Source organism: Vombatus ursinus, unplaced genomic scaffold, assembly GCF_900497805.2.
Source record: "Vombatus ursinus unplaced genomic scaffold, bare-nosed wombat genome assembly UNPS02015406.1, whole genome shotgun sequence".
Lineage (NCBI taxonomy): Eukaryota > Metazoa > Chordata > Mammalia > Diprotodontia > Vombatidae > Vombatus > Vombatus ursinus.
This window is the reverse complement of record NW_020955184.1, coordinates 1135078-1152270: the sequence shown is the minus strand read 5'-3', so window position 1 is coordinate 1152270 and position 17193 is coordinate 1135078. Positions and strand designations below refer to the sequence as shown.

Genomic DNA, 17193 nt, shown 5'->3' with positions numbered 1-17193 from the left:
ATTTCTTGTTTCATTATGAACGCTTCCCTTATCCATACATCTTACAGGTAAAATTTTCCATGCTCCCCTAATTTACTAATGAAATCACCCTTTATGTCTCAATCATTTATTCATTTTGACCTTTAGTGTAAGAGCCTATTTTCTTCTAATCTGCTTTCCAGTTTTCTCATCAATTTTTGTCAAATGGTGAGTTCTGGCCCTGAAAGTGTAGATCCTTGGGTTTATCAAACACTAGATTACCATGGCCATTTACTACTTTGTATTATGTACCTAATCTATTTTACTGGTCCATCATTCTATTTCTTAGTCAATATCAGATTGTTTTTGTGATTACTGCTTGGTAATATAGTTTGAAATCTGGTGCTGCTAGGCCACTTTCCTTCACATTTTTTTCCCCATTGGTTCAAAGGAGGATTTTTTGAAAGATGGAGATGTGGACTTGTAGATAGGGAGAGATTAAAGATAAATAAGAGAATGGATGATAGATAGTATGGAATGGAATCACTGGTGCAGGTAGAGGGGTTTTCCTTGACAAGGAGAAGGGCCACTTTTTCTCCTGAGATAGGATGGAGATAATGAGAGAAAGCATCTAGATTATATCAGGTGAGGAGGAGGGGAGAAGGGGGAGCTCTACGAATGGTTTGTCAAACAATGTCATTTATTTTGTTTCCATTCACAGAGTATGAGGGTGGTACTTTGTTATAAAAATTCTAAATAACAAACATTCTTTTGTCAAGAGTTCTAGCAGCTGGAATGAATTGTGGCAGTCATAGTTTAGCTGGTCTTGACATAGCTTTGGTATTATAATTTTGTTTGTGTAAGTTAAAGAAAAACCAAAACTTTAAGGAAAAAAAATAATTACCCCTTTGGTATTTGCTTTATTCTCATTAGTTCATAACTATATGTTGGAATGTAGTGCAAAGATCAAGGAACTATAATCAGGACCTTTCAGTTGGAATGATGTCTTTGGAGTGTGACCTGGGAATATGGCACTCCATGTCAGTTTTGTCATCTGTAAAGCAAAGGATTTGTACTAGATAGCCAAGAAAGGTAGTGCAGTATTTGTGTATGTTCAAAGCATCATTGTTTTAAAGAATAAGAGGATCATAGTCCTTCTGTGCTTTACTAGGGTGGCATACTTTAGAAAGGACAACTGTGAATTGGAGAATGTCCAGAGTGGTGCATCCAGGATTATGAAGGGCCTCAAGTTCATTCCATGTGAGGATTTCATGAGGGAATGTGGGAGGGCTAACCTGAAGAATATGACTTGTCTTTGTTATTGACAGGCTGTCACTGGTAAGGGAGATTAGACTAGTTTGTTTTGGCTTTCTGTCTTATCTTCAATCTCTCACTGTCTATTGGCTCCTTCCTGGCTTCCTATAAACATGCCTATGTCTCCTCTTTTCTTTAAAAATCCCTCACTTGATCTGACCATTCCTGCTGGCTGTTGTCCTATATCTCTTCTCCCCCTCTTGGCAAACACTCCCCTACCTCAACACCACACACCCCTTTCCTTCTTCTTGTACTGTTCTTCCTTTTACCCTCCCTTTTCTTTCCCTTCAAACCATCAAAACTGACCTGATTCATCTTTGGTACTTCTGTTTTTCTAATTCAGCTCTCTTAATACCCTTCTAAGGTTGTGAAGGCTCAAAGCTCTTCATCATCTTTCCCTATCCCACCACTTTCCAGTCTTCTTATACATTACAGTCTTCTCTCCCCCCCTCTCCAGTGTGTATATATGGTCACATGCGCGCACATACACACACTATTTCTTTCTCTCTCTCTCTCTCTTTCTCTCTCTCACTTTCTGGTCTAATGGCACCGGCCTCCTTGCTGTTCTTGAAGAAGACACTCAGTATCTTGATTCTGGCCATTTTCATTGACTATGCCTTAGCCATGTACTGCTCTCCCTTTTGATGTCCCCCTCCTGGCTTCCCTGGCTTCCTTCAAGCTCCAACTAAAATCCCATCTTCTACAGGAAGCCTTTCCCAATCTCTCTTAACTTGCCTTCCCCTGTTTATGTAGCTTGTTTGTTTTCATGTTGTCTCTCCCATTAGATTGAGACCTCCTCAAGGGCAGGGACTGTTTTTTGCCTTTCTTTGTAACCCCAGTGTTTAACTGGTACTTAGTGGTGTTGAATAAATGTTTATGTACCTACTGACTTATATGACAGTAGCACCATCTTAAGGATCAGATGAGATTATGTAATGTGCTTTGAAAACTTTTAAAATGTTATTTAAATGTATCATCATTATTATTATCATTACTTATCTCAACTTTTTCTTTGGATGGGATTTACATATAAACTAATTGGTAACTAGTGCTAGGCACCATACTAATCTTTGAGAAGGATAAGACAAAAGAGAAACAATTCCTTTCTTCAAGGAGTTTATATACAAATGTATACAAAATAAATATGCTTTTGTGGAGGAAATGGACTAGCAACTAGGAGAATTAGGAAGTTTTTCCTATGGGAGGTTATGCTTCAGCTGACTTTGGAAGGAATCCTGGGATTTCAAAAGGCAGAGGTGTGGAGGGAATGGAGTGCATTGTAGGCATGAGTGTAACTGCATGGATATAGGAAATGGTATGTAATTTATGTAATGTAAGGAGATGTATACAAGAGTAGGATAGTATGTAATGTAAGGAGAGGCCCCCTCTTTTAAGCTTCATTTTAAACATCATCTTCTGAATGAGGCTTTTCTTTATCCTCCCACCTGTTAGTGCCCTCTCTCCCAAACTACTTTGTATATATTTGCATATATTATCTTTATATTTGTTGTATATATTTTTATTTGTACTTGTCTCTAGCATTGGAATGTAATCTCCTTGCAATAATGATTATTTCATTCTTTGTACTTGTATCACCAGTGTCTAGCACATAAAAGTCAAATAAGTATTATTAAATTTATTGATTAGTTGATTGGGTGAAGGTAAGAAGGGGACAGGTTGGGAAGACCTTTAAATGCCAAAAGTTTATATTTGATCTCAGGGGCAGTAGAGAGCTTTTTGAGTTTATTGAGTAAAAGGATGACACAAGACATGCACTTTGGAAAATTATTTTGGCAAATGCATGTTGTGTAAATAGGAATGGAGTGAAACGTGAGAAAGGAAGACTAAATAGAAGAAATTTATTTCAGTAGTCCAGGTTAGAGGTTATATCGGCCTGAACTAGGATGGTACTGTAGGCACCCTTCCTTCCTACCTTTTTTTCATTATTTCTCTTAAGATTCATGATTTATTTTTTTCTCCAGATGATATTTGTAATTTTTTTTTCTGACTCTATAAAGTAATCCTTCATTAGTTTGGCATGGTATTGGATAAGTAAATGAATTTAGGTAGTTTTGTCATTACCTATGAGCAATTAATATTTCTCTAGTTATTTAGGCCTGCCTTATTTTTGTTAAGTATTTTGTAATTCAAGAAGTTGTGAATTTCTTTTTCCTTTCTATATTTTGTTGTTAATGTATAGAAAGGCTGGTGATTTATGTAGGTTTATTTTATATGCTGCAACTTTGCTGAAGTTGTTTCAGCAAACTTTTTTTAGTTGACTTTCCAAGGATCTCTAAACCATCATATCATCTTAAAAAAGCAACAACAATAATTTTATTTCTTCTTTGCTTGTCTTTTTCTTGTCTTTTCATAGAGCTAGCATTTCTTCAGTATATTAAACAGAATGGTGACACTATATTAAATGGTGACATATTAAATGGTGACATATTAAATGGATCATTACCCCTGATCCTATGGAAAGGCCTCTAGTTTATCCTCATTTTAGAGATAATGCTGACTCTTGTTTATAAATAAATACTACTTACTGTATTAAGGAAAGACCTATTTATTACTATGCTTTCTTGTGTTTTTAACAGAAACACTTGTCTCTTCAAAAGCTTTTTCTGCATCTCTTAATAAAATGATATGATTTTTGTTATTCTTATTAATATTCTCAATCATGTTTATGGTTTCCCCATCTTGACCCCCTGATGAATCAGTTCAACTCTACATTATCCTCTTCACTTGAATCCCTTGACCCTCTTGTCATAGTGCCAATCTTTCTCAATAAGCCTCAGTGTTGGATCACTCCCACCATTCACTGCCTTTGCTGAACCAGCTCTACATTCCTGTTAAAAATCTAAACTAGTAGTAATGTATAATTTTTGTGATATGTTTCTGTAGTCTCCTTCCTAATACTTTATTTGTTTTTGCGTATTTGTGTACATTAGGGATATTGGTCTATAGTTTTATTTCTGTTTTGGGTTTCCTTAGTTCGGGTATCAGTTGTTTTTTTTCCCCCAAACAATTTCTATAGTATTGGAATTTATTGTTCTTAAAATGTTTGGTAAAATTCACTTGCAAGTCTAACTATTCCTGGGAGTTTTTTTCCTTTGGACACTCTCTTGTGGGCTTATTTAACTTTTCTTTTGAGATTAACTTATTTAAGTCCTCTCTTTATTGTTCTGTTAGTATGGGCATTTTGTAGTCCTGTAAATATTCGTTCATTTCATTTGCCATTTGGCTCTAAAAAGTCTAGATAGTTTTCATTTATACTTTTATGAAAAATGATATCTGTATTTTTTTTATGTTCATGACTCTCAGAGTGATTCTCAAATTACCTTTCCTTAATGTTTTCCTAGTTAGGTGGGCTTTTTTTTTGTTTGTTTTTTACTGCAAAGTATTTTCTTTCTTTATTTTTTTTTAAGATATTTTACTTCATTTTAATATGTTTTTGTCTCATGGAGTCCTTTTTTGGTCCATTCTCATTTTCATAGAATCTTTATTTTCCTTCAAAGCTTAACATAGGTGCCCCCTCCTACAGGAAGCTTTTCCTAATCCTCCTCATTTCCTTGAAAATTACTTTGTACACATTTTACATTTAATTTTTGATGTACGCATTGCTTTTCTTCCCAAGAGAACATAGGGTGCACTGACTATTTGATTTTTGCCTTTGTATCTTCATCTACCAGCTTAGTGCATTAGCACAGAGCTTCTTAAATTTTTTCTACTTGTGACCCTGTCAGTGCTTCTTAAACTGTGGGGATCCACAGTAGTAGATGCTCAACAAATCATTGTTGAATTAAACTAAAATTTAACTATATCATGATAGAGAAGTTTAACAGGCACTTGGAAATGTGACACTGGAACTTGAGGAAAATCAGCAACATACGAATCAGAGTTCTCGGATGGGTTGGGGAGGGGAGACCCACAGGACATTTGAGGAGGGATGAAAAGGTTTGGAAGAGCTGCTGTAGATAGCTGGGATAATGAGTTAATTAGGGAAGTGCAAAAGGATTGCCTTGCAATAGTGAGGGTCCAGTTAAGGTTATGTAATATAAATTTGTAGTGGGGCCAATTAACACAGTTTCATGATTTCTCCCTTTTTATTCAACAGTATACATATAGGAGCAAAGGCAGTGAATGGTGGGAATGATTCAAGGCTGAGGCTTATAGAGAAAGATTGGCAATATAACAAGAGAGTCAAAGGATTCAAGTGAAGAGGATGATGTAGAGTTGAACTGATTCATCAGGGGGTCAAGATGGGGAAGATAAGATGGTGTAGCTAGTGTAGGGGTGATGGCTGGGAAAAATGAGGGATTAGAGGTCATGATGTAGATGAAGAACAGGGGTAGGAGTTACAAGTCTGAAGGAGAGATGGAATGACAATGGACTGTGATCAGATAAGGGACTTTAGGACTTCATGACCATGGAAGTAGTGCATTTGTGGGTGATGGAAAGATCAAGGGTATAACCATCTTTGTGTGTAGGTGGAGGAGTAAGTCACATGAAATGAGTAAGTTGAGGAACTGTGAGGTTAGGATGTTAGAAGTAATATCAGTATTTATGTTGAAATCTGAAGTGTGTTGAAACAGCAGATGAGGAGATAAAGACTGGAAACCAAGTACTAAACTCATTGAGAAAAAATGGGTCCTGGAGGGAGGTAGACAACAGCTACCAGAATTTTGATTGGGTGGTAGATGTGAATTAAATTAACCCCAAAGGAAGAGAAGTTGCTAAGTGTTGGTGGTAGAAGGAGAACTTGAAAGCAGCAAGGGGGAGCAACTCCCCCACACCTGGACCAGTGAGTCTTGGGGCATGAGTGAAAGTACAGCCAGTGCTGGAAAGGGAAGCCAGGAAGGCTATGTCACTGGGATGGAGCCATATCTCACTGAGAGCCAGAAGATTAAAGAGGAGTGGGAAAGGAAAAAATTTAAGATGAAAACAAATTTATTTCTTGTGGAATAGGCTTTCTAGAGGACACTGAGAGCACTGGGTAGCTTTAGAGTAGGACATTGGGAGCAAGGAAGGTAAGGTTGAAGGGAATAGGAATAAGAGATCCAGCAGTGGAGAACAGGGAACATGGTCTGAATTATGACAGGTGGATGTTCAGAATCACTGGGTTGGGGAGAGGATATATAGGGGGGAGTTTGTTAATCATTGACAAATGAGGTTAGGTTGATTTTCATTGTATGGAATAGTTTGGCCTCAGAGTGGAGCCTTCTCAGAAATTCAGGGAGAGGATAACTGCTTGGATCTAAAGAAATAGTGTTACTTCTCTTCTATCAAAGCAGTGGAGCACTCTGGAGACTAGATGGAATGGCTTTTCTTCTCTTACCTGTAAGGGAGAAGTCTGGTGCTAGATGGAGTAGTGTTTCTCTTCTTCTAGCAGGAGGCAAGACAACAGGCAGGAAACCCTTGCTTGATAGAATGGCATTTTCTTCTCTTACCCCAAGGCAGGAGATTGGTGTGTGATGGAAGCTGGAGACTTAGTCAGGAGACCTGGCATGATGTAATGGCATTTCTCCTCTTTCTGAGAGACAGGCTAGAAACTAAGCAAGAGATGTGTAGACTGGAGCTTAGGAGCCCAGGGTTCTAATGGACCACTGACTGGCTCTGCCACTAACTAGTTTAGTGATGTGCTTTTGAGCAAATCACTTAACATCTTTGATTTTCAGTTTCATCATTAATCAAATGATTAATAGAATTAATAGAATAGAAGATCTCTTGTGTTTCAATTGTCTTTAACATACTTAAACTTACTTAACTTACTCTGTGCCCACTCTGTGTGACCTCTGGTTACTCCATTCTTTTCTTTTCTCATAGCCTGCCATCATTGTCCTGGCCTTTCTTTCTTTCTCAATCTTGACCCTGTAGTTAACCATTTAATAGTTAGCCATTTAATCTCTACACTGTCCTTTTCCTTTGGATACCTTAACCCCTTGTTTGATCACTATTCATGCTATGTTTCCACCATTTGGCTTGTACTACTTCACCACTCCTACTCACATGGTATTAATACAGTTCTGGAAAAAATCACAGTCATATTGACAGAGTCCCCTACAAATTATGTAATAATAATAATAATGATGATGATGATTTTTCTTAAAAAATCCAACTATTCATCCATAATTTGAAGAGATTCAATGCAACAGAAAAAGAAAGAATTCCATCCAGGTCATGACAGCTGGAGATTTATGTGCTCTTAGATCACTATAGTAGATATGAAGACTTGGCAGGAGCCCTGAAATGCTAGTGAATTGAGCTCTGATAATACCACTGATTGACTTCACACCTCTTTTGGTGTGATACAGCTCCTCCCAAGAATCAAAGAAATAGATAGGGTAGGATGGAATTTGGACTGTCCTTAATGTCATGATTATCAGGTAAAAGAACAGAGCAAGGAACATTCCTTTATGTTCTGGTTCCACAAGAAAGCTAGATATACCGGAACATAGCAGAAATGCTAATACACCCACCTACTGGAGTACAAATGGTGCTGACCACTGAAGTGGGTAGACCGTAAGTGTACATGAAATGGACTGAAGACATGAATCCTTTTATTATATATGCATATTATATCATGACAGAATTGGAAACAGACCTTACTAGTTATAGACAAAGATTTTCCATCTTTTTGTTAATCATGCAACAGTGTATTATCAGGGCAGTCATAAAAAAAAATTCACTTTATCTATAAACTTACATGAAATAAAGAGTAGTCAAGGTGTCAAAAAAATCAAGAGGGGAAAGTTAAAGAATCTGAAGTCATTGAAAAATTTAACCTAATGCTAACTCCAGAAATTAAAAAAAAAACATGAAAAAAAATAAAGTAAATGTCTCATGATTTTTTGACAAAAAATGCAGTACTTAATCTGAATTTTGAAAAGTGCCTTTTGTGTTTTGTGACATGAATTTGACTACCAGACCTATACATTAACAGAGTAATTCTTTAAAAAAGGAGGAATTTGATATAACCATCATGAACCAATTAATCATTAAAATACATCTATTAAGTCCTTACTATGGATCAGACACTGTCCTAGGAGCTGAGGGTATAAGGAAAGGTAAAAACACTGCCACTGACCTCAGGGAGCCCACATTTCAATGAGGTTCACAGCATATTATTAAGTACACACACAATATATACAGAACAGATGGAGAATAATCTCATAGGGAAGACACTCGTAGTAGCAAGAACTGGGAAAGGCCTCCTGGAGAGGATGATACAAGCCATCTTGAAGAAATACAAGGCTTCTAAGAGGCAGAAGTTGTGTATGAGGAACAACAAGTAGACCTGTATGACTGAAACTCAAAACGATGTGGATGGCAGTGATGTGTGACTAACAAAATTGGAAAGGTTAAGGTGGTATAGAGCTGTAGATGACAGAGGAGTTAATTTGATCCTAGAAATAATAGGAAGCACTGGAGTGCATTGAATAGGCTTATAAAATGAGCTAACCTGTGCTTTAAGAAAATCACTTTGGTAGCTATACAGAGAATGCATAGGAATAGGAAGAATCTTGAAACATGAAAGCCAATTTATGAATGGAGAAAAGGGTATATGTGGGAGAGATGTGCTAGAGATAGAAATGACCGGATTTGATAGCTGGTATGTGGGATGAGAATGGAGAATCAAGGAAGACACCAACATTGTGAATCTTGATGAATAGGACTAGATGAATTGTATTGCACTTGGGAAATGCAGAGATGTGGGTGTGGGCAGAAAGACAGTGAGTTGTTTGGGGCATCTTGAGTTCAAGATGCCTATGGGATATCTAATTAGAAATCAAGATCATTAAATGACAGAGTCTGAGGGTTGGAAGGTACCATCGTGGTTTTGTAGTCCAACTCATACAAAAAAAGAATATCAGGAATCCCTATTCTTTTTTTTTTCATAAGTCGGTATTATTTAAGTTGAAGAACATGTTATGAAGGGGGTTGGGGGGAGCCCCAGGGGAGAGGGAAGAAGGGAGGAGACCAGGAGACAAGAGCCTCTCCTCTGCCTCTGCTCCAGACGAGATTGATCCTGATTTCTGAGCCTTGGTCCAGGGCACACAATGAAGCACACGATAAGATGAGGTTCCAGGGGCTACAGGTTTAGGAAACATCAAGAAGTGGCCAAAGTTACACATCCAACCAGGGGTGAGGGCTGGGATTCTCCTTGGATTAGCAGCACCACTTCCTTTTAGGAACTGAAGCATAGTGATAAGTTCCATCTCACTTTTTATTCTTGTAGTTAAAGTCTTCATGCTGATGAATTCTTTCATCGCCTCTCTAACTTCTTGTACTTTGCTTCTAGTTTCTTTGAATATGCATCCAACTTATAAGCTGTCTGCTCAAGAGCTGCTACTTGTTCCTCAGTTAAAGTGATCTGATCCATATAAGGCTGAAGTGCTGCATATTTCTGGTTTAAGTCCTTTAGGTTTCCACTTATGTTTACTGCAATATCTTTCATTTCTAGATACTTCAAGCTAGTCAGTTTGTTCATATTTTCCAGAAGTTTATAGTCTTCACTGGTGGCTGGCAGCTCGCCTGTTAGGTACATGGCCATTTTGGAGAGCATGTCCTGGCACAGCCCCATGATGTCTGCCTCAGCGGGCTCCATGGCCTCCTTGGCCGTCTCCACCATGGCATCGTCTAGGCTGGGGAAGGGAAGGAGAAAGGATGGAGGGAAGGATGGGGAAGGAGGGAGTGGAGGGGAGAGAAGGAGAGGAGGGGAGTGGGGGAAGGGAGGCAAGGGGAGAAAAAGGGAAGGGAGGAATCACTACTCTTAATGCACCTGACCAGCAGCTATCCATAAGGAGAGAGAAAACAAAACTTTTCAAAGAAGTCCACTTCATGTTTAGATAGCTCTAATTGTTAGGAAGTTTTTTCCTGATGATGAGCATAAGTGTGTCTCTGCAGTTACCACATATTGCTCTTGGTTCTCCTTTCTGGAACCAAACAAAAGAAGTCTAGTCTCTTCTTTATTTGACAGCCTTTTAAATTCTTAAAAACAGTTACCATATCTCTCCTGAGTCTAAATATGCTAAATGTACCATTTATTCAACCAAACCCATATGACGTGAAATCAAGGCCCTTCACCATCTTAGTTGTCCTTCTCTGGACATTTTATCAGCCTATCAATATCCTGTTTAAATTGTGGTGTTGCAAGGTGTGGTGGCGTATGCCTGTAGTCCTTTTTGCTGAGATGACTGAGGTTGGCAAATTGCTTAATTTTGAGGGTTCTGAGTTTCACTGGGACCAAAGCCAATTATGTGCCCACATCAAGTCTGGCAGACTGGGTGGCACTGCACTAATATGGTGAACCCACTGAGGAACAAAGAACTATCGGGCTGCTTTTAGCAGAGATGAACTAGCCTAAGTCAGAAAAATGGAGAAGATAAAAGCTTCCATGTTGACCATTATAGGAATTAGGCCCATGAGAGGCCATTACAACTCTAGCTTGGGTAAGATGAGGAGCTTCAGCTTCAAAATAAATGAATAATTAAAGATAAGATATTTTTTATTAAAAGAGCTGTGGACTCAGAATTCCAGATGAGTTCTGACAAGGGCAGCATATTCTTGGAAGTTATGCCTTTCTTAATGCTTTCCATGATTGAATTAGCTTTTTTTTTTTTTGGCTACCACATCACATTACTGCCTGTTTAATGATGCCTCCCTTATCTTACACTTATGAAGTTATTGGTTTTTTTTGGTAATAATAATAATAGTGTTATTTATGTAACACTTAAAGTTTGCAAGGAATTTCATGTTATGTTCTCTCATTTAATCCTCACAACTCTGAGATAGGTGTTATTATCCTTATTTTACAGATTAGGGAACTGATGCTGAGAAAGGTTAGAGACTTGTCCAGAATTGCGCACTTAATAAGTATCTGAGACAGAAGTCTAGCTCAGGGCTTCCTGACTCTAATTCTAGTACTCCATCCCTTGTACTACCTAGCTGCCTTATACCAGACTGCTAGGTTTTTACATTTATTCCTATTGCTATTCATCTTATTAGAATCAGGCTAATGATTTAGTTGATCAAAATTCATTTTGAGCCTAACCGTCATCTGCTATGTTATTCTTCCTATCTTTGTGTCATCTGCATGCCATCTATGCCTTTATTGTCATTGATTTATAATCATTAATAAAAATATTAACTGGCATGGGGCCAATTATAGATCCTGCCACAATTATCAACTATTATTTGAGTCTATCAACCAGTTAAGAAGCTGCCTGATTGAATCATATAATTCATTTCTATCCATCTTCTTAGCAAGAATAGTATGATAGACTTTAGCTGAAGTTGTTTTGGTTTTTTTGATGAAGCATTTGGGGTTAAGTGACTTGCCCCGGGTTACACAGCTGGTGAGTTTTAACTGCTCACTTCACTTTGCATCATTCATATGTCTTCCCAGGTTTTTCTGAAACTATCCTCTTCTTCATTTCTTACAGCACAATAATATTCCATCACAATCATATACCACTGCTTGTTCAGCCATTCTCCAGTGGATGGGCATGGGCATCCCCTTAGCTTCCAGTTCTTTGCCACCACAAAAAGAAGTTCTATAAATATTTTTGTACATATGAGTCCTTTTTCTTTTTGTTTTTTTATCACTTTTGGACACAGATGTAGTAGTGGAATTGCTGGGTCAAAGAATGTCTACCGTTTGAGCATTTAGTTCCAAATTGTTCTCCATAATGGTCAGACTAATTTGTAGCTCTACCAATAGTGCATTAATGTTCCTGGTTTTCCACATCCCCTCTGGCATTTGTCATTTTCCGTTTTTGTCATGTTAACCAATCTGAGAAATGTGAGGTAGTATCATATGTTTGTTTTATTTTGCATTTCTCTAATTATTAGTGTTTTAGAGCATTTTTATATGACTATTGATGTCTTTAATTTCTTCTAGAAACTGCCCGTTCATATCCTTTGACCATTTATCATTTGAGGAATGACTCTTATTTTTATAAATATGGCTCAGTTCCCTATGTATTTGAGAAATGAGACCTTTATCTGAGAAATTTGCTATAATTTTTCCCAGTTTCCTGCTTGCCTTCTAATTTTTGATTGTAGTAGTTTTGTTTGTACAAAAATCTTTTAATTTCATGTAATCAAAATTACTGATTTTACTTCATATCCTCTCTATCTCGTTTTGTTATGAACTTTCCCCTTATCCAGAGATATGACAGGTAATTTTTTCTGTGATCCCCTACTTTGTTCACCATTTACATCTAAGTCATGTACTCATTTTGACCTTATCTTGTTGTACAGTGTAAGATGTTGGTCTATGCCTAGTTTTTGCCAGACTGCTTTTCATTTTTCCTAGCAGTTTTTGTCAGATAGTGCACTTGCCCTAGTAGCTTAGACACTATGTTAGGTTACTGTGTTCATTCACTTGTATATATTGTATCCTTAATCTATTCCGTTGATCACCCACTCCATTTCTTATCTAGTACCAGATTGTTTTGATAATTAATGCTTTGTAGTATAGTGATGGTACTGTGATTCTACTTACTTGTCCTCTGAACTATTTGAAATCTGCTTTCCCTAAATTGAGGCTTACATTTTCGACTATGTCCAAATTTTCTTTCATTCATTCTTTCTCTATCATAAACCCTAGACTGGAGTGACTACTTTCCCTTAAGTTTTCCATCATTTCCACCCCAGTAACCCAAATCAGTTCAAGAATGGAATTTCCCATAGTTGTATTGTTTCATCTTTTAAAAGATGAAATTATCATTAAACAATTCATGCAGTTATTAACTGTTCTCTTTGTGTGTGTGTGTGTGTGTGTGTGTGTGTGTGAGAGAGAGAGAGAGAAAAAAGAGAGAGAGATCGATCTAGCAGATGTCTGAAAAACTGAAGATCTCTATTTCTACTATATCATTTATGATCTTTTTCCCAGACTCTTCATCTTACTTAGGTGATCTGTTGTATATACAACAGTTATTCAAATGACAAAATCACTTGGATTTTTCTCTTTTGAATCTTTACCCTGAAAATCTCCACCATATTTCCTTCCTGTGGTTCCTGGATTTCCTCACATAAATATACCTTCTTAATATAATAGCTTATTTATATAGTACTTTAAAGTTTATAAAGTTCTTTACAAATATTATCTCATTTTATCCTCAAAATGACTCTTTGAGATAGGTGCTATTATTATCCCCATTTTATAGATGAGGAAATAGAGGTAGATAGAGGTTAAGTGATTTGTCTAGGTTCGTGAAGCTAATAAATGTCTGACACTGGATTTGAATTCAGATCTTCCTGATTCCAGGTCCATTGCTCTGTCCATTCCACCAACTACAGTGCTTCCCTATTCCAATCCCTTTTTATTTATTCTATTTCTTTTGAATAAAGCACGCAGGTGGCTATAGTTCAGTTTTGGTTTCATATCAGCAAGTCACAGTGATACATATGAGATCAAATTGGTTTTAGATCTTATTTTTCATTTGTTGCTAACACCTTTGGCATTTTTCTATAAACAGGTGAGGCCATAGGTTATACAAAAGACTCCTTTCTTGTATTTTATCTCCTGTGAGTTTGTGGCTCTTGTTCACCTTCTTTTTCTAATGTTAATGATAACAATAATAATAGCTAACATTTATATAATGCCTACTATGTGCCAGGCACTGTGATAAGCTCTTTACAAATACCTCATGTTATTCTCACAACAAACCTTGGAAGATAAATGCTATTATTATTCTCATTTTATAGGAAACTGAGGGAAACAAATTAAGTTACTTGCCCAGAGTTAAGTGTCTGAGGCTGGATTTGAACTCAGGTTTTCATGGCTTGAGGCCCAGCACTCTATCCGCTGTGCAGTCTAGCTACTACTATTCTTTATGTATGGCTGCTTTCTATAGTGTCTGACATGGAGGCCATATTTTGTCAATCTCCTCCTTTTCTATCTTTTTAGATTAAAAGCATTTTGATTATATTTGTAAGATATTTTGATTATGTTTGCAAGAATTATAAAAGCATTTTAATTATATTTGCAAGAATTTCCTATTCTTTGTTAGGTTTCTCTGGACAGGAATATGTCAGTTCCCTGTTGGGAGAGGTAATCCAGAAATCCAAATTCCATTCTTAGACACCAGCTTCTTAGCCAGCCTTTCACTTCCCAAATTAATTTTTTCTCTTCTGTACCTCTTGCTTTCAGTATGCAAAAGTGAGAGGGAAAAAAAAACACATCTTGTGCCCTTATGACCTTCAGTTTCTTGCTCAAGATATAGATGCAAATTGTATTAAATGAGGAATAGCAAGCTTACATATCATTAATATAATGAATAACAGAAGATTTACATCATTGGAATTGCCAAACATTAGTTTCTTAGTAAAATTGGAAAGCAGTGGTGACACAGAAGATTCATAGATTCAAATGCTTCACAGAGGTATATGAATCATTAGCAAAGAATTTTACAACCTTCCTCTCAGATTTAAGTTTGATCCCACATTTCTTAACACACGACATCATACTAATACTAAAGTTTTCAAACAATAGTCACCCATTCAAATATAGGCTAAATGTGTTTATGCCCTTTATGTAAAACATTCCCATGATTAAAAAATATATATAATTTCAAATTTTAAATTTTCTCCCTTTTTCATTTCTTCCGCTTCCCACCCTGAGATGGCATACAGTCCGATATAGGCTCTACATATACATTCATATAAAGCATATTTTCCCATTAGTCATGATGTAAAGAACAATTAGAACTAATGGTTGGAACCATGAGAATGAAGCAATAAAACAAAATAACAAAGGAAAAGGAGAGCAAATAGTTTGCTTCCATCTGCATCAGACTCTGTATTTCTTTATCTGGGTGTGGATAGCAATTTCCATCACAAATCTTTTGGAGTTGTCTTAGATTCTTGCGTTGTTGTGAAGAGCCAAGTCTATCAACATCAGTCATCCTATAATATGACTGTTACTGTGTACAATGTTTTCCTGGTTCTGTTCATTTCACTCTGCATCAATTCATGTAAGTCTTTCCAAGTTTTTTTGAATTCTACATGCTCATCATTTCTGATATCACAATAGTATTCCATTACATTCATATACCACAACTTGTTCAGCCATTCCCCAATTGATGGGCATCCTCTCAATTTCCACTTCTCTACACCACAAAAAGAGCTGCTATAAATATTTTTGTACATGTGGGTCCTTTTCCCATTTTTTGATCTCTCTGTGATACAGATCTACTAGTAGTATTGTTAGATAAAAGGATATGCACCATTTGATTGCCCTTTTTGCATAGTTCCAAATTACTCTGCAGAATGATTGGATCATTTCACAACTCCACCAACAATGTATTTGTGTTCCAACTTTCCCACATATTCTCCAACATTTATCATTGTCCTCTTTTGTCATGTTAGTCAATCTGATAGGTGTGATGTGGTACCTCAGAGTCGTTTTGATTTGCATTGTTGAAAACTAAAAATAAATAAATTTTTATATATATATATGTATGTATATATATATATATATATATAATTTCTTACAGTAAAGCAGTATATTGGTTGAGGAATAAAAAGGATATACAGAGTAACTTGTTTTTGATTCAGTAATTATTGAAGAAAGACATCCTAAAGCACCATAACATTTATACTGCTATTATTATTGCAAAGTCTTTGATTCAGTTCTGTGCTCATGACATCTTCATGTACTACAAATATCCAAAATTAGACCTATGTTTACTGAGAATGCTATATTGAATATTTTATATACAAATAGAAAACTATCCTTTGTTAAAAACATGCCACCAGCACAGTAGTTCATGATTACTTTAAAGTGTAGAATTTTTCAGGAAGGCTGTTTGAGATTGTTATGGTCCCTTTAGCCTTAAATTCATTATTATCTCTCCAAAATAGAATTAACTATCTCTTCACAGTAAGAGCAAGTTGAACCAAAATATCTTATTAGGCAGTTGATGTACATGGAAGACATCAAGCTAAACAAAAACAAGTTAAAAAACAAGTTAAATAGCTTCTTCATCTTATGGAATCTTTCTCTAATAATACCAAAATGTCTTGAACTCATTAAATATAAACTTAATATTCACCAAGGAAAGATAGACTGAAGACTTTGACTTCAAGTGTGGAGGTCAAATTGAACCAATGGACAAAGGCAATACTTACAAATAATTTGTTCTCTTCTAGGCAAGACACATTTAACATAAAATATAAAGGAGAATGCTTTCCTAAATATGTCGAGACTTACTGGAATTGTGAAATCAAAGCTTGAATGGGAGGAACACATAAAAAAATTAACACTTACATAATGCCAATATCAGTATATACTATTTAATGTAATAGAAATGCAAAACAGACCATAACAGATTTCAAAAGAATCCTAACAAAACCTTAAAGTACTATGTAAATGATAACTATTTTTAAAAATATATTTTTATTTCATTAAATATTTCCCAACTTACAAAATTTTCTAACATTCATTTTGTTTTTTAAATTTGAGTTCCAAATTCACTCTTAAGGTTGTTCTGAAAATATCTTATTCATTATTTCCTATAGCACAATCATATTCCATCACAGTCATATACCACAGCTTTCATATACCACAGCTTGTTGAGCCACACCCCAGTTGATGAGCATCCCCTCAATTTCTAATTCTTGCCCTCACCAAAAAAAAAAAAAACTGTTATACATATTTTTTGCCCAAATGAGTCCTTTTCCCTTTTCTTTGATCTCTTTGGTATGCATACTTAGCAATGGTATGACTGGGTCAAAGGGCATGCAGTTACAGATTGTTCTGCAGAATGGTTGGACCAGTTCACAACTCCACCAGGAATACATTATTGTTCCTATTTGTCCAGCCTAGTAGTTTAAATTTCCTGATTAGTATATGAATGTCCTAAGCAAAGGAATAGGAAAGTTCTTGCTTCACACTGTGTCAGTTGGTATCTG

At 36.3% G+C, this 17193-nt stretch overlaps 2 protein-coding genes across 4 annotated transcripts in view; one reads left to right on the top strand and one right to left on the bottom strand.

Annotated features, from left to right (window-relative positions):
- MIPOL1 (mirror-image polydactyly 1) overlaps nucleotides 1–17193 on the top strand; it is a 476051-nt gene that overhangs the window by 46606 nt on the left and 412252 nt on the right. The gene's annotated exons all lie outside the window — the stretch shown is intronic.
- On the bottom strand, nucleotides 9539–9907 carry LOC114032189 (biogenesis of lysosome-related organelles complex 1 subunit 2-like). Its single transcript, XM_027847440.1, has one exon. It carries the CDS (start codon nucleotides 9902–9904, stop codon nucleotides 9539–9541), a length of 366 nt encoding a protein of 121 aa, XP_027703241.1. The 5' UTR covers nucleotides 9905–9907.

Bases quoted from the DNA above. Each gene is read 5' to 3' on its own strand.
- LOC114032189 (XM_027847440.1), bottom strand. From the start codon at position 9,904: ATGGTGGAGACGGCCAAGGAGGCCATGGAGCCCGCTGAGGCAGACATC.